Here is an 18,506-nt window from a genome sequence, read left to right as displayed (position 1 = left end):
GATAATTTCACTTTGGGGAGCTTCTGACAGATAGGCCTACATATATTTTATGGTGATTAATGTTTCCAGTGGTTTATAGCTAATACCATAATGGATGTCTTCATCTATTTGTGCCCAATACATTACATTCATTAACATTCAGGCTTAACTGCTAGTCATCACAACAATCATCTATCCTTCACAGGTCTGTCTGCATTTTGCCACAATCATCTGGCACTGTAACTCCTTGTAGACAACAGCACATTATCCACAAGATCATTTATATGTAATGTAAGCAGTGATGACCCTGTAACACTCCCTCCTACCCCACACACCACGGACCTTGCATGAGTGACACACATGCCTCTATGGTACCAACAGCCATACTGTGGGTACAACCATCTGTGGAGAGGCAAAACAAACATATGATTCCTGAAAAGGGGCAGCCGCCTTTAAAGTAGTTGCAGGGTCAACAGTCTGATTGATTGATTGATTTAGTCTTGTAACATTAGCCGTCATGGCCCCTTGACACATGAGCATTGCAAACAGCTGAAAGCAATGTTATATTTCCTGATCTCTGCTGGGTGGCTTAATAATGACAGCATCCTTTTAGATAAAATAGTCCACCATTCACATCTCTGGGCAGGGACAGAAGAAGAATAGGAGCCTTTGAAAGATGAAATAGTGAAGGCAGCAGGGACCCAAATTAAAAAATAAATAAAGACAAAGCCAAGAGAAATCTTTGGATAATGCAACAGCTACTGAATCTGTTGTTGAAGGGAGAAAATACAATTATGCATCAAATGAAGCTGGCAAAAGAGAACCATTCTTTTTATAATTATAATGACAGGAAGTGCAAAACGGCACAGGAATGGCTACACAAGAAATGCAAGGCTTTAGAAGCATACACATCTAGATGAAAGATAAGTGCCACCTACAAGAAAATTAAAGAGGCCTTTGCAGAAAAAAAGCAGATATATAAACATGTTAAGTAAAGAAGTGAAGCCTGCAAAGTTGAATGAATGTACAGAGATTCTATTGCAGAGAAACAAACATGAAGATAATACTACAGAAATAGAAGAAGATGTATATGAAGATAAAATTGGAAGAATTTGAAAGAGCACTGAAAGACCTAAGTCTAAACAAGGTACTGGCATAGATATAATTCCCTTAGAATTACTGAGATCCTTGGGAGAGCAAGGCATCAAAAATCTATTCCACCTGGTTCACAAGATGACATGTAAACTACCCTCATTCTTCAAGAAGAAAGTAAACAAATCCTACATCTAAAAAGGCATCTGCTGATAGGTGTGAGTATACTGAAACAACAGTTTAACAAATCATGATTGGAAAATAGTGACACAAATTATTTCCCAAAGAATGTCAGCTAGTAGAAGCTGATCTCAGGGAAGATCATTTTGAATTGTGGAGGATAGTGATAACACAAGAGGCAATGCTGACACTACAACTGATCTTACAAGACAGACTGCAGAAAGGCAAACTTACGTTTATGGCATTTGTAGATTTAGGTAAAGCTTTGATAATTTTGACTGGAAGACACTCTTTGAAATTCTGAAAGTACCAAGAATAAAATGCAGAGAGCAAAATGTTAAATGTAACTGGTAGAGAAACTAGATGGCAGTTCTAACAGTTGAACAATGTGAAAGGGAAGCAGAAACTGAGAAGGGAGTGAGTCAAAGTTGTTGATCCTCCCAAAAGTTACCCTCCCAGGAGCTAAGCACTTCAATGCTGCACTGTTAGCTGCAACAGCCAGAAGACACGCTCTGTTGGTGCCGCAAATTTTATCGATTTTGATAGAGATGAACTTACAGCTTTAGATTCAAATATTTTCCTGTTAGTGTCATTTCTGCATAATCTTTCATTGATTGTATCAATACTCATTTGTATTGTGATATATCATGAAATTTCAAACATTCATTAGTGCCACAGTAAACTAGTACTGTTATTGTCAATTGTAGGCTCAAACGAAATTGTTCACTTATAAAGTTTTTGAGAACAGTAGACCTATCCTCTTTCAGAACAATGGTTCTCTAATTTCATTGTTTAATTACACAAGAAATAGGTTAGTTTGAAAATTTCTGGATGCTCACAAAACAATATTTCTGTAAGTTATCAGTAAGAAAGTTTCGGATACCTAATTTATTTCATAGCAAATCAGCATCTGTGGTCACAGTTTGGCCAAAATTACACTATCCCTGAATTTCACTGTATATCAACAGAAATAAACAAGCATTTTTGAGAATTTTTGGAAGCTACCACTGCATAATCTATGAGCAATCTGTAGCAAATCAGTGACTGTGATTTAGTTACTGTAGCAGGATGGTGGCTGGATGGGTATGTCGATATGTGCGCATGACAGCAAGGCCTTCAGTGCCTGCACAAAAACAGTTTGAAACAAGTGTTAGTAAAATACACTAAACAGGATTATAAAACAGCACAGAAACTAAAAGGAACAAAATGTGGAAAACTAAAACTATATGTGTACCCACACAGAAGTATGAAACGAAGTATCATGCCAATATTAAAACATTAACTAAACAGGAATAAAGTGGTATAAGCAGTTAAAATAATAGAGCTGATGGACATGGCTGGCTAACTACAAGAATAAAAAAGAATGAACCAGCCACTCTGTAACACACTACAACCTCCAGTCTAAAAGCTTAGGCCATAGTCCAGACACATCACAAAACTTTAAAACTTGAGTCTCACGTGTCTCATTGTCCGCTGAAATAGACGGAAAATCTGCAATGATATTTGCTTCAGCCCTTGCATCATGATATAAAATGTACTCTGTTAAAATATGGTGTAGAGGGATTTGCATGCCACAAGCATAACAAAACAGGGATCCTCTCACCATAGTAAAAAGCCATGTGTAATAGGGCAGAGCCCAGTTTGAAGATGTGTGAAAGTCACTTCATCCTTCTTGAGCAACCAGCAGGAGGAATGCCATGGCCAGATAGTTGATTTTACCAACCGCAGCTTACTGTCTCTTACTGCCAGCCATTCCTCATCCCACAACTGCATGGACTTCCTATGTAGTGCCGAAATGACAGCCTGCAGGGGAATAGGACACTGTACCACATACTGTCCTCTGCAGGCCTCCTTGGCAGCCCATTTGCCCAGTATCCCCACATGCCTTGACACCCAGCAGAATGACACCTGCTGGAGCAAGTATAATAGGTCAAATATCAGCTGGGCCAATTTATCAGCTGGGTACAGGTTCTGTAACAATTGTAAGGCACTCAGGGAATCAGAGCAGATGAGAAAATTTTTGTCCTGAATACATTGCATCTGCTCCAGTACCTTTAGGATCGCTTGGAGCTCCACTGAGAAAACAGTATACTCATCGCCAATGCCTGGTGACATGGTTGAGGAACACTACAGAGCAGCCAAGAGAAGTCCCTTTGTTTGGAGCCATCAGTGTACACTACTGTGAAACCATGATGCATATCTGAAATGTTAAAACACATAGATTGAAATGTAAAATATGGTATACTATCTTTCATAAAATTGGTCAAGTCTAAAGTACGTCTGGGCCTCTGGAGGAGCCAAGGGGGAAATCTCCAACCACGATGTAAAACATTAAGACCAGCCACACTCATCTAGAAAAGACAATTCTTCATGCAAATCCCATAGGACCTCATTGCTTTTTGTCAGTTACAAAAAAGTCTTTCCATTGGAGGCCAAGCAACAGTATGGTATGCACGTGTGTATGGTGTGGACAGTGTTTTACATACCTGGCGCACCGTAAGTAGTCATCACCTGATGTGAAGTGGCAGTTCACCAGCCTTTGCACAGAGGCTTGGTATGTGGCTCATTCTGAATGCCCCAGTGGCCAACCAAATTCCTTCATGGTGCACCACACCCAACATCTTTAAATAAGAAGGTCTCACAGACCAGTACACCACGCACCCATAATCAAGCCGAGATAACACAAAGGCTCTGTAAAACCAGAGCAGAAAAGTCCTGTCTGTTCCACATGTACTGTGGCTAAGACATTTTAAAATACTTAGAGCCTCATGGGACAACTTCACTGCATCTTAGAATTAAGAACAGTTTCCCTCATCCTCAACTCAGGAAAGTTTAAAATGGAACAAGAATGGTTAAAAAGAACACTCACAGACTTCTCAGTGGAAAACTTACAACCACTCTTCTGCACCCATTCATCCAAACATCAGTTAGTTGCAACCGATGTGTTGCCATTGCAAGGCTTGAAGAAGAGCAAAACACAGAGAAGTCATCCACAAACAAAGAATACTGGACAGTACTTTTCACAATTGATGTAATGCTATTAACAGGTATGGCAAAGACAGTCACACCTAACACACTACCTTGAGGTACATGGTTCTTCTGAAGTGATCAGACAGGACATCACCGACTCGGTATTGAAAATACCATGGCGAGAGCAAGGACTGAATAAAAATGGGAATACACCCACGAAAACCACATATATGAAGCTGCACGAGGATAAGATGCCTCCAAGTAGTGTTGTAGGCCTGCTCCAAGGTCTTTTCCATGCAATTTGTGAGGGCAACACTATGATAACTACTTGGGCATGTACAGTCTTTCCCAGGTTTTAAAAGAGGAATTAAAATTGCCTCAAACCTTGTGAGGTGCCATAACATACTGTAATGGATTCTTTCAAGACCTGGGGATGTGTCATGGGCTGCAGACAATGCAGAATCTAGCTCCCATATGGTAAATGGCCAGTTGTAATCTTCATCAGTGGTGGACCAGAACTCCAAACTGCTCCTCTCAGCAACCGATCTGTGGGTCTGGAAACCTGGATCCTGACTGGTGATTGCAGTAATTTGTGGCATAATAGGCCACCACAGTCTGGGCAATGTCTTGCGGACTGGTTTAGAGAGTGCCGTTCTCCATTACAGCAGCCATGAGGTTCCTCCCTCCTCTCCCAGAAATTCTCCTGATGGTCTCCCATATAACTCTTCATGGAACAATTAGTGGTGATCAGGAACTGTTGCAGTGACCTCTTCTTGCTCTCTTGAATAATCCAGTGACATTTCGCCCTCACCACCCGAAAGACTGCAAGATTCTCTGCAGTGGGCCAGCACTAGAACCTACGCAGAGCCGCACACCTAGTTCCGATGGCAGAGCAGCATTCTTTGCTCCACCAAGGGACAGGCTGCCTCTCCAGTTGTCGCATGGACTTTGGAATGGATGCTTCAGAGGTCCCTCTTCAGTTGTTGCATGGACTGTAATGGATGCTTCAGTGATGCGATGGATTATTTTGGTAATATGATCCACCCATACATCAACATTGACATGAGTTCAAACTGGGCTAGCTGACTATATAGTGTCCAGTCTGTCCGACTGAGCACACATCACAGTGGTTTCCCTTCGGGTTCCACTCTATCTGGCAGCTGAATCCAGATCAGGAAGTGATCACTTCCATGCAAGTCACATGCACTTCCTATTGCGCAGTATGAGCGAGGGCTAAAGAAGCAAAGCGAAAGATGGAAGGCAGAGAACGAGCCAGTTGCAGTGCAGCAGTCAGTACTCTGTTGCATTTTTAGCAAATATGCACATGATGACATGAGAAGCTTCTCAATTGCTCTACCCCTGGGGTAGGTAGTTGCTGAGCCTCAAAACACACTGTGTGCATTAAAATCACCACAGAGGATGAAGGAGTGGTGGAGCAGTATAAGAAGGTCATTGAGAGCATCCTTATTGAGTGTATCGTGTGGGCGCAGGTAATGGAAACATTTTGTCAATGGATGATTCACATGCATTGATATGGCAAGTGATTGTAAATTCATTGCAAGGGAAAGAGCCAAGGAGTGGTAGTTGGTACTGACGAAAATACCTACCCCTCCTCTAGCTCTCTCCCCACTTAGGTCATCCTTTTTGTGGCATACATAGCCTTTTAAGCTCAGGGGTGAATGATTGAGTGAAATTAGTTTTCTGAAGACACAGACACAGTGGTGTGCCCTGGGATAATAGGCGAAGTTCCTCCACATGCGTCCTAAATCCCTTCAAGTTCCACTGAAGTATGTGCTCCATCAATCACGTGGGTAGCACCTTCATCCTGCCTCTCCGCTGTGGTGAGGAGACTGAAGTGGGTAGAGCTTCAGTTGTGGGGCAAGATGATTGCCCCACACATACCTCATACTCCATCATTTCTGGGGAAGAGCCAGATGAAGTATCAGGTAGAATCACGTTGACACGGTGCAACGGTTTACTACTTGATTTACCTCTTATTGCTGCTTTGTACTAGCTTTTCACTGTTTTGATGGCTTCGCTGGAGCTGGGCTTCCGAACAGCCTCGGCCATGGGAGGTACCTTGGGCTCTACTAGATTGGCCACTGTACCTTTTTCTGCTGTTCTAGCGGAGCTACACGCTCTGAAACACTTGCTGTCATCCAAGTGCACTGACACGTGCAGGTGTTAGTTCAAATGGCTCTGAGCACTATGGGACTCAACTGCTGTGGTCATAAGTCCCCTAGAACTTAGAACTACTTAAACCTAACTAACCTAAGGACATCACACACATCCATGCCCGAGGCAGGATTTGAACCTGCGACCGTAGCGGTCGTGCGGTTCCAGACTGTAGCGCCTTTAACCGCTCGGCCACTCCGGCCGGTGCAGGTGTTAGTGTTGACACTTGGAATCTCCATTTGTGTAGAGGCATCAGGTTTAGAATAGGCTTGTTGAAGGATTGATGCAAAAGACATAGCAAATGTGGGAGGCTGCATGGACTTTTAGATCTTTTTGGCCTCAGGGTCTCAGCATTCGTTTGCTGGGTATGGGCTTGGTGACCCTGGGGTTCCTGATCTGGGGACTGGTAAGTGCCATCAGTCCTCTGTCATCGTAAGTTCTGGACATGTTTCAGTAACAACCGTATGGTACAGCTATGGAACATTGTGTGTCTCACAGAATCTAGGTCTATCTCCCCAGATTGTGAGGATGAAATGAACCTCCATGACCCGTCAGGCTCAAAGTGTGCTGCACACTATGAGATGCATGGCTGTTGAGGTGGAACAGTCATTAAAGTGCAACCTCTGGGGAACCTGCCTCACCTCAGTTGTATAAGGCTTACTCAGGCACGCAGGGCTCTGTCTGGGTGGACCCTTTCTTCCCTACCTGCTCCTGGGACCAAAATGGATCCTCCAAAATTTTCTTTTCCTCCTCCCAATGCACACAGTGGGCTGCTGGAAGGTACCACCACCCAACCTAGTAAGAAGGCTCTGATAGACAGCCCTCCAGATGCAGGAATAAATAAGAACAAAGCAGTAATGAGTAACAGACCACAGGCTGATAATCAGGATGAGTTTTAGTAATAAAAAGAAAAGAAGGAAGTTTCAAGCAAGTCTCACCTTTCTACATCCAGAAGGGCTTAGAAGGAATTGCCAGGGCTCTAAAATCTGTAAAGCAGTTGCAAAATGGGACAATGTTGGTTGAAACATCCAGTTACCAACAAGCTGTTAACCTGCAGAGAGCTAAGTGTGGGGGAATATGCCATTGACACAGATATCCACAGCACCTTGAACTTCAGAAAAGGTGTTGTGTCCTGTAGGGACCTAACTGATATTCCTATAACTGTACAGTGAGTGGGCTCCAGAGGGAATTGTTGATGTTCAAAACATTATGAAAAGGGTGGATGGAGGCCTGGTGAAATCTGACTCCTTCATTCTTACCTTCAAAACCAACAAACTCCCAGAACACACCAAGGCAGGCTTTCTTCGCCTTGAAGTACAGCCATATGTCCCAAACCCAACATATTGTTTTAAATGCCAATGCGTTGGGCATACAACCCTAGGGCGTTAGGAAGAAGCGATGTGTGGCGACTGCAGTAAGACTACTCGGAATTGGTTGCTCATCTACTACCAAATGTATAAACTGCTCTGGAAACCACCCTGTTTGAATTAGGAACTGCAGAATATTTTTAGAGGAATGCAAAGTACAGGAAATAAAAACAAGAAAGCGTATTCTCTCATTACTGTGGCAGATTTTCTAACATTTTGTGTTACATCTAGTTTTCCCTTACAGAGGAATAACCCTATACATGATGATTTTTTTCCGCCATATACAAACTGTAGGGATTGATTGATGAGATGATACAAAACAAAACACGTCTAATGAACTTATGTCAGGAAATGGATGGATTCCCTGCTAGAGACAATTTGTTCAATCATACATTGTTACAGAGTCTGCAGTCTAATACATGCTGTACCATGCAGCCACAGGTTGAGATCTAGTGAACGAGCAGGCCATGCAACTGGACCCCCTCATCAACCACAGAAGACACAATTGAGATGCATCCGGATGTCAGTGGCGAAGTGGGCTGGAGCACCACCATGTAGCAGCCACATAACCCTTCGAATCATCAATGGCACTTCTACCAGCAGGAGGGGCAAAGTCACCCGCAAGAAACACCAATAGTTCTGGCCTGTTCAGCAAAGGGGAAGGAAGACTGGTCCCAAAATACAATCGCCAATAATTCCAGCCCACATATTCCAGCTGCACTGATGCTGATGGTTCACTGTCACAATACCATGGGGGTTCTGCATAATATGCCATGGATACCTGTTATAAATGTTGAAGATACCACTCCAAATAAAAGTGGCCCCATCTGTGAATAGGATGGATGACACAAATCCTGGAATCATGGTTGTTTGGTGAAGAAACCAGTGACGAAACTGTTCCCGATGTGGAAAGTCTGTTGCTAGTAAGCCCTGCACACCCTGTAAGTGGTAAGGGTAGTAACAACTGTCACGGAGAATGTTCTACACAGTACTGGCAGGCCAACTGCCTGGTACTGACATGGCAGTTACCTTCCGCAGTGTTAATCACATTTTCCTCTAACTCTGGTGGCCAAACATTTTGGGTACATCCTTAATGATTTCCTGCTTCCTGAAATGACCCTGTCTCAGACAAGCAGTGAAACAATGTTGCAAACACTGACTGCTGTGGTTGTTGTTGGCAGGGATAGGGCTCTTGATACCACCCTGCTGCCCGCTGGCCATTTCCATTTGCCTTTCCGTAAGTAAACACCATGTCGGCAAGCTCTTGATTTGAATGTGGAACATCCACTACAAAGTGAGTCAGCAAGATAAGTGAACCAGACACAACATTACCATTTACTATGACAGGAGAGGGCATTAGGGCATGATGTGAGGAACAATATCATCCACTACAAGGAAACCATGCATACTGTAACTGTGGCTGTATGGTACAATGCATATTAGACTGCAGTCTCTGTAACACAGTATGACTGAATAAATGGTCTCTAGCATGGAAACTATGCATGCCTGGACATAAGTTCATTGGAATTTTTTTGTTCTGTATCCTCTCATCAATCAATCACTGAAGTTTGTACACAGTGGAAAAAAGTCACCCAGTATATTATCTGCATTTGTCATAAATTAACTCTGTTTTAGAGTTTGCTAACAACCATAATTAACATCAAAATGTTTCAGAAAATTAGTAATTTTTACCACAGGTTTTTGATTTGCCTTAATAGAAATCACGTTTTATGTACCTGCTTCAATTTTTATAGGGAATTATCAACTTTTTACCTCAACATGTTAAAAGATAATCAGCAGGCTTAATATAAAGTTATTTGTTTACAGCCTTGCAATACATTGTACCAGCTAAAATGCAGCCCTACTGTAAATGCTGTTCTCAAACAGTGGTAGATCTATGCATCCTATACAGGGTGTACAGGGATCAGGGAGGAATAAAGATGTTGTATTGATAGCCTAACCAAAAGTTTGAGGTGCTATCTTTCAGTGAAACTGAAACTAAGCTACTCTGACTCACTTCACCTTTCTTGGAGACACCTGTTTCGTCTGGTGTCAGAACGAGGCAAATGCAAAAGGGTAAGGGTCTATTAATTGTCGGCAATTAAAATGTATAGCAAATGATGGTACCCCTTAGGGAAATGGCAGCAAGGGACACCAGGTGCACTCAGTGTGTGTGCCTGGGAGCCTAATTAAACATGCTGAAGAGGCTATTCCAGTAGTCATTGCGGGAACAGGGTGCAACCAGCTGCAGACTGTGGTACACATTGGAACAAATGATGCTAGTCATCTAGTCTCTGATGACTTTCTTGGGTCATTCCAGCAACTGGCAAAGAAGGTTGAGAAGACCAGCCTTGCACATGGAGTTTCAACAAAGCTCACAATTTGCAATATTGCCCCCAGAACTGATTGTTGCCATTTGATTCCGAGTTGAGTGGAAGGACTGAACCAGAGACTTTGAAGGTTCTGTGTGACAAGCTAGGCTGCGACTTCATGGACTTGTGCCATAGAGTTGAGAACTGTAGTGTCCCCCTAAATAGGTCAGGTGTGCACTACACATCAGAGGCTGCTACTCAGGCAGCTGACTGTGTGTGGAATACACAAAAGGGTTTTTTAGATTAGGTGGCTCTCCAGCCAAGTCAGATGATGGTAGCTGTAGGAAAACCAGAAGTACCAGTGTAAGATTGAAAGAAATGCCTCCCACAGGTGAGAGTACTAAAATCCTAATGGTAAAATGTTGAAGTATTCACAACAAAGTGCCAAAGCTTGAAGTGCTCATGAAAAGCAGTGAAGCTCACATAATATTAGGTACAGAAAGCCAGTTGAAAAATGAAATTGATAACAGTGAAATTTTTGAGGAAAATTTAAATGTATATTGAAAGGCTATGCAAATGGAAAATGGAGGTGGTGTATTTGTCACAGTAGACAAGAAAATCAAATCCATCGAGATAGAAATTGAAGCTACATGTGAGATTGTTTGGGCAAGACTCTGTATCAGGAGTGGACATAAAAGGATAATTGGATCCTTCTATCGCCCACCAAACATATCTTCTGATGTAACCAAAAATTTTAGAGAAAACCTCAGTTCACTTGCACATAAGTCCCCTAGTCATACTGTAATCATTGGTAGAGACTTTAATCATCAAAAAATTGCAGTTTTGTTAGGGATGGGTGTGATAAGACATCCTGTGAAACATTACTAAATGTCTTCTTTGAAGAAGACATAATTCAGAAACCCACTCATGATGGAAGTACTTTGGATCTAATAGCAACAGACAGACATGACCTCTTTGATGATGTTCACATTGAAATTGGTGTCAGTGACCATGATGTGGTTGTGGCAACAATGATTCCAAAGTACAAAGGACAACTAAAACAAGCAGGAAGATACATATGTTCAGGAAACTAGATAAAAAATCAGTATTGTCATTTCTCAATGAGGAACTTTAAACTTCTGAGGCACAGGGCAGGAGCACGTAGAGGAACTAGGGCTCTAGTTTAAAAGAATAGTTGACCATACACTGGACAGATATGTACCCAGTAGAACATTTTATAATGCGAGGAAACCTCCATGTTATACACAGTCACTGTAAAAGAAGTTCTAAGGAAACAGAGATTACTGCATAATAGGTATAAAACAAAGCATAGGGCTAAAGATAGAGAATTGCTGAATGAAACGCATTTGGCTGTCAAGGGAACCAACGCATGATGCCTTCAATGACTACCGTAGCAGAATATTATCAAGCAATCGTTCACAGAACCCAAAGAAATTCTGGTTGTATGTAGAGGCTGTTAATGGCACCAAAGTTCATGTCCAGTCCCTAGCAAATGAGACAGGAACTGAAATTGAGGGCAGCAAAGCAAAAGCTGAAATGCTTAACTCTGTTTTCAAATGTTCCTTTGTAAAGGAAAACCCAGGATAACAGCCGCAATTTAATCCCCGTACCACTGAAAAGATGAATCAGAAAAGTATTAGTGCCAGTGGTGTTAAAAAACAGCTGAAATCATTAAAATTGAACAAAGTTCCAGGCCCCGATGGAATCCCTGCCAGATTCTATACTGAATTTATGGCTGAGTTAGCCTCTCTTCTAACTATAATCTATTGTAGATCCCTTGAACTACAGCTGTACCCAGTTCTTGGAAACAGGCACAAGTCACACCCTATCTACAAGAAGGGTAGTAGAAGTGACCCACAAAAATACTGTCCAATATCCTTGACATCGATTTGTTGTAGAATATTAGAACACATTCTGAGTTCACAACATAATGAGGTATCTTGAACAGAATGACCTCCTCAATGCCAACCAGCAGGGACTTTGAAAGCTTCGATCACATGAAACTCAACTCATACTTTTCTCACAGGACATACTGAAAGCTTTGGAGCAAGGCCACCAAGTAGATGCAGTATTTCTTGATTTCCACAAAGCATTTGACTCAGTACCACACCTACACTTATTGTCAAAAGTATGATCATGTGGGGTATCAAGTGAAAACTGTGACTGGAATGAGGACTTTTTGCTAGCGAGGACGCAATATGTTGTCTTGGATGGAGAATCATTGCCCGATGTAGAAGCAACTTCAGGTGTGCCCTGGGAAGTTTTATCGGACCCTTGCTGTTCATGTTGTATATCAATTACATTGCAGACAATATTAATAGTAAAATCAGGCTTTTGGCAGATGATGCAGTTACCTACAATAAAGTGCTATCTGAAAGAAGCTGCCTAAATATACAGTCACATCTTGATAAGATTTCAAAGTGGTGCAGAGATTGACAACTTGCTTTAAATTTTCAGAAATGGAAAATTGTGCACTTCACAAAATGAAAAATGTAGTATCCTACGACTCTTGAAGATGGACATAAACTATCCCATGAAAGCCTATTAACAAAGTTTCAAGAACTGGTTTTGAATGATTATACTAGGAATATACAACACCCTATGCATCACTCACATGAGGTTTGTGAGGATAAGATTACAATAATTACTGCATGCACAGATGTGTCAAACAATCATTCTTCCCATGCTCCATACTTGAATGGAACAGGAAGAAACTCTAATAACTGGTACAATGGGACAAACCCTCTGGTATGCACCTTACACGGTAGTTTGCAGGCAGCTGTCAATGTAAATAAGGTAACAGAAAGGACACAGAGGAGAAATTTGGAAGGGGAATTAAAGTTCAGGAAGAAGAAATAAAAATGTGGAAAGTGCATGTCAGAGATGGCAAAAGGACTTTGAGGGTTATAGCGTGTTTATCAATAAAAGGAAAATGAAGGCAATGGGACGTATTCGAATTACACCAGGTGATGTACACCAGGTGATGCTGACAGCATAAGATTAGGAATTGAGGCTTGAAAAGCAGATTAGTTTAGCTTTATGAACAGCAGAACAACTGATAATGGCTGTAGTAGACAGGATATAAAATGCAGGCTGCCAATTCCAATAAAATTATTTCTGAAGTAGAGAAATTTGTTACACTAATACAAATTTAAATGTTAGTAAGTCTTTTATAAAGGCATTTTTATGGAGTTTAGCCTTGTACAGAAGTTAAACGTGAATGATGATCAGTTCAGAAAAGAAGAAAATAGAAGCTTCTGAAATGTAGTATTACAGAAAATGCTGAAGAGAGATGGGTACATTGAATAACTAATGTGGAAGCACTGAACAACTGAATAAAATTGGGAAAAAAAAGAGATTTGTGGCACAGCTCGACTAAAACAAGGGATTGGCTGATAGGAGACATCCTGTGATCCTGAGGCATCCAGGAACCTTCAGTTAAGTAATGGAAGGAAATGTGGAGTGAAATGGAGACATGCGGGGGGGGGGGGGGGGGGGGGGGGGGGGGGGGAAGGGGGGTTAAAAATACAGGGTGACTAAAGCTTAAATACTGTATGCAGATTCAAATGAATGTAGGCTGCAGTAGTTACACAGAGATGTACACACTTGCATAGAACAGGGTAGCATGGAGATCAGCATCAAACTACTCTTCGGGCTGCAGACCACAACACTCCTTTGTGGTAGTTCTGAAATCACCATTACCTATGTTGATTTTGCTGAGTTCTATCAGCTAAGAAGTCCTGTGTCCAATCGAAAATCTGGTCCAATACTCAACGAATTGGTATTTTGTTCACTGAGTGTATAACATGTTTCATAATTCTGCTACAGCTTGACATCAGTGATATAGGTGTACAATGAAGTGCACCTGTCTGGTAACTATTCTCAAAGCTGCAAATGACCTGTGCTTTCTGCCAATCACTTGGTGCCCTTCATTGCTCCAGAAATATATGACAAACTGCTGCTATAAACGGAGCAACTTCTTTTGCATAATCTCTGTACATTCTCATCCTCATTGTTACAGATATCTTTCAATAATTGAGCAATTTTAGTTGATTTTCTAGGCTGTGATTACTTATCTCACTATCTGCCAGTTCAGCATTCAATGTTAACCAAAATCATAAACTGTATTACAATGTTTTAGTGCGAAACAATTTCTGAAGACAGTTTTAGTGTAAATATTGTAACTGATCACATGAACACATGAATTTATTCTGCTTAATGACTTTACACATGACAAAAACTGTCTAAGATTATCAGTAAGATGGTTTGTCAAAATTCTACTTTTGAATTCACTGAGCATTTCTTGCATTGCCCTATTTGCACTTTTTTCAGTTTCTTTCTGCTTTTGCTTCAGCTTATGTTATCAACTAAATTTTTTAGATTACATCTGCAATGAAGCCCTCTTTGGGATTTTGTGGCAGCTTGAAACTGTGTCCCAGACTGAGAATCAAACTTGGGACCTTTGCCTTTCATGAGAAAGTGCTCTAGCCAAGCACGACTCACAACCCACCCTCACAGCTTTACATCTGTCAGTACTTCATCTCCCACCATCCAAACTTCACAGAAGCTCTTCTGTGATCTCGCACACAGTTTTAATTTACCAGGAAGTTTCATAACAGCACACATTCTGCTGCAGAGTGAGAATTTCATTCTGGAAGCATCTCCCAGGCTGTGGCTACCCCATGTTTCTTCCAGGAGAGCTAGATGTGCAAGTTCCACAGGAGAGCTTCTGTGAAGTTTGGAGGTAAGAGATGAGGTACTGGTGGAGATAATGCTGTGAGGATAGGTTGTAAGCCTTGCTTGGCTAGCTCAGTTGGTAGAGCATCTTTCCACAAAGGCAAAGGTCCCATGTTCAGGTTCTGAGTTCAAGTCTTGATACAGCACACAGTTTTAAACTTCCAGGAAGTTTCATATCAGCACACACTCCACTGCAGAGTGAAAACATCATTCAAGCTCTCTTTACTTTTATAGTCACTTTCTAACATGGTTATCAAACCATGATGATTCCTCCCCATCCTTCACAACCTTGCTTGGCACCTACTGGTGTTGTACAAGACTTCTGAATTTTATCCATTTGTGTTACATATCTTCATCGCCCACCAGCGCTGAATGTGTAATGTTGGCAAATCAGATATTCTGAAACTTATATCTTGACACTATTGCTAAGCAAAAATATTTTTCTAATTTTTAATATTCTTTGAACTAGCTGTATTGATACTATAGTGACTGATACCAGCCCCCATGTTAACTCATTCAAAAAGCTCAGATTTCTAATCATACTATGCAGGCTTTCATGGATGGTGTTTACATCCTTTGTGATTTTTGTTTCATATGCCTTGGACCACAGGCTGAAACCCATAAAACTAAAATTACCGAGTTCAGGTCTGTTGGTTACTAGGAGGTCTAAGACATTTCCCTCACAAGATGGTTCTCTATCTGCTTTAAGTACTTTTCAGACAAAACAGGAAAACTGAAGTCTCCCCATGTTACTGTGTCTGAAATTTCATTTTCAAATGAGTCTCCACTCTCAGCAATGTAAATCTTCATTTTCAATGTATGTAAATCCAAAACAAAAACAGTTAAATTCAGTTTTCATTATTATAAAGTTATAAATGACATATGTTGGAGCCCAGTTGAAAGTTAGTGTGCAGAGATTTATGAAATGTGTAAGATCTATGTCCACCAATATATGGGGAAATACACCGCAGATATGTTACTACAATTTACAAGTGGAAATGTACTGAGTTTTATTTAAATTTTACTTTCAGGAGTTTAATTAATGATTCAGTGACTATTTTTGAAATGAAAGACTGAACTTTTAATTAATTTCACGAACTGTGTTGATCTTCCAATAATGGCTAATGCCAACTGTGAGAATAGAACCAGGCTGTGAAAAGTATTACTTACTGTACACAACATGTTTGTTTTGATATGACAATCTGCTTGAAAACACAGTGTAATGAGTGAGTGATACAATGAAAGTGTTAATAATTTACTTGCCACATGTTGATAATCATGCTTAATTATGAAATGTTAGGTACTTGCACTCTGACAATCATATTATCAAACAAGTGAAGTATGTGGCTATCAATTTATTTGTACTATAACTATAATAGACTAGCTGCCCACAGCTACAAAATGATGTGGCTCAGTCTTGTTAAATTGAAAAGAAAGAAAAGAGAAAGCATGCATTTCTAACACATATGGGAAATGGATATATGTCCCAACCTCCTCCTCCCCCCTGTCTGCCCATCTCCTCCTTCCCTTCTCTTTGCCCTTGTCCATCTCCTTCTCCTCCCCCTTCTCTACGTCCATAATGTCCTCCTCCTTCCCCTCCTCTCATCTTCTCCTCCCTCCTCTATCTCCAACACCTCTCGCCCCCTCCCCCTCTATCCATCAGCTCCTTTCTATTCTCTATGTCTATTTCCTCCTGCCCCTCTGTCCAGCTCCTCATCCCCTTCTCACCTTGAACCTTGTTTATTGTCACTGCAAAGTAAGATTCTATAGTAATATTAAAACCATAACCTAATAAGCCAGAAATACAACTTTCCTGTTACCTGTGAAAACCATATGTGGGGAAGAAAACAAAACAGTACATGTTAGTTATACAAATTATGTTTAAAAATGCATGTAATGGGAAAGAATATATGTGGGAGAAGCAATTTTTCAAATAGTTTAAATGCCCTGCTATTGCAGGTTAAAACTGCCTGTGCAAAAAAAAAAAAAAAACCCTCACATTTTTACCGCTAAGCTTTTTCTTTCTCACAGTCAGTTTTAACAAAAAAACACTATATTATTATTTTTTTAAATAAAATATGTCCATCTGAATACTTAATGGAGTATCTTTTAAAATTTGGAATCTATCTGTCAAGAACTTTCAAAATTTTCGCTAACAATGCTTCACTATTACATATTAAACAACGGAAAATGCAGGATGGAATAATGACAATTATGAAAAGGATAGATTGCTACTCTTCATATAGAGGAGATGCTGAGTCACAGACGTGCACAACAAAAAGACTGCTTAACATATGAGCTTTCAGCCAGAAGGCCTCCTCCTAAGCAGATATCACACACACACACACACACACACACACACACACACACACACACACACACACACATGACCACTATCTCTGGAAAATTAGGATGTACTGCAAGCAACTGTGCACGATGGAAGAAGCAATCTGGGTGGTGGGGGTAAGGAGGAGTCTAGGGTGTGAAGGAGGAGGGATAGCACGGTAGGGATGGGAGCAGTAAAGTGCTGCTTGTGGGAGTGTGGGAAGTTAGTTGCAATAGTTAGGTTACATAGGAGGGGGGAGGGGAGGATGAAAGGGAAAAGAAGTAGAGGAGAGGAGAAAGGAGACACTGATGGATTACAAGGCTGTGTAGTGTTGGAGTGGGAGCAGGGAAGGGGATGCTGCCCAACACAATGTTCTTCATTTCAACAACTGCTTCACAGCCTCTGCCATCTGGATCCTTCCTATCAACACCAACTTTTTTGAACTGCACAGCTGAGAACTCTCCTTGTAATATATTCTACATTCCTGCAACCTGCCCCCCCCCCCCCCTCCCCCTGGCCACAACTTTCATTATTAGCGCCTGTCCCTCATCCACCTTTCCCCTTCCCTACTCCAACTACACAGACTTCTGTTCCAATAATGTACTCGTATTCTCCCTTTTCTCCTCCTCTAGTTCTACCCTTTTCCACCCCCCACTACCACTCCCATCTAACCTCCCAAGTGCACCTAGCTGCTCTACCCTGGGCCCAACATGTCCATGCATGTCCCACGAGCATCACTGAACTGTCCCCCACCCCTACTCCGTTATCCCTCCCTCTCACCACCCAAACCTCCTCCTTACCCCCACCACCCTGACTGCTCTTCCTATCACGCAAAATTGCTCACAGCACGTCCACAGTGGCCAGAGACTGTGGTCATGTGTGCATGAATTCTGGTTGTGTGAATCTGTGTGTGTTGTCTACTTTAAAAGATGCAATTTTGCCCGAAAGCTCACATGTTTAGCAGTCTTTTTGTTGTGCCTGTCTGCAACTCAACATATCCTCTACATGGTGAGTCATTATTATTTGGCTGATACTGGTATCCGAGTTTTCATTTCTCTCCTGAGATTTCCTTTGTCACGGTTCACGCGTGGAAGTGTCGTTGATGGCTTGGCAATCCAATCCTAGAGTGAAACAGGCGGCCAAAGACATTACAGCTGATGGAAGGTGGAGGACGTGGATGAGCCTGGAGGAGTTTACGTCTCCGGCGTTTGTCATTCTCCATTCTTCCACGTTCCAGCTCAAAGTTTTGGCCAAGTACTTTTTGAGATTTTTATTAGCTATGTTTCCCCTTTATACATTACATACTCTGTATATTTATATATTATACACATTGAAAATATATAGCCT

The 18,506-nt window shown here is 41.4% G+C and overlaps 2 protein-coding genes across 7 annotated transcripts in view; both read right to left on the bottom strand.

Annotated features, from left to right (window-relative positions):
* Positions 1–18,506, bottom strand: part of LOC124777902 (protein PALS2) — a 354,157-nt gene that overhangs the window by 12,085 nt on the left and 323,566 nt on the right. The window lies entirely within an intron of this gene.
* LOC124777903 lies at positions 2,716–3,451 on the bottom strand. 2 transcript variants are annotated; one of them, XR_007015797.1, is made up of 2 exons: positions 3,304–3,451; positions 2,716–3,209 (listed from the first exon to the last, which is right to left on the bottom strand). XR_007015797.1 is itself a non-coding variant. In XM_047253450.1 (2 exons), the coding sequence occupies exons 1-2, from the start codon at positions 3,364–3,366 to the stop codon at positions 2,851–2,853; spliced, it is 435 nt and encodes a 144-aa protein (XP_047109406.1). In that variant the 5' UTR covers positions 3,367–3,451; the 3' UTR covers positions 2,716–2,850. The 2 variants fall into 2 exon arrangements, 1 of the variants encoding a protein (XP_047109406.1); XM_047253450.1 differs by having other exon boundaries at positions 2,716–3,222.

The sequence above is a fragment of the Schistocerca piceifrons genome, chromosome 2 (assembly GCF_021461385.2).
Source record: "Schistocerca piceifrons isolate TAMUIC-IGC-003096 chromosome 2, iqSchPice1.1, whole genome shotgun sequence".
NCBI classification, from domain to species: Eukaryota; Metazoa; Arthropoda; class Insecta; order Orthoptera; family Acrididae; genus Schistocerca; species Schistocerca piceifrons.
The sequence above is the reverse complement of the archived record's forward strand: the minus strand, read 5'-3'. Positions and strand labels throughout refer to the sequence as shown.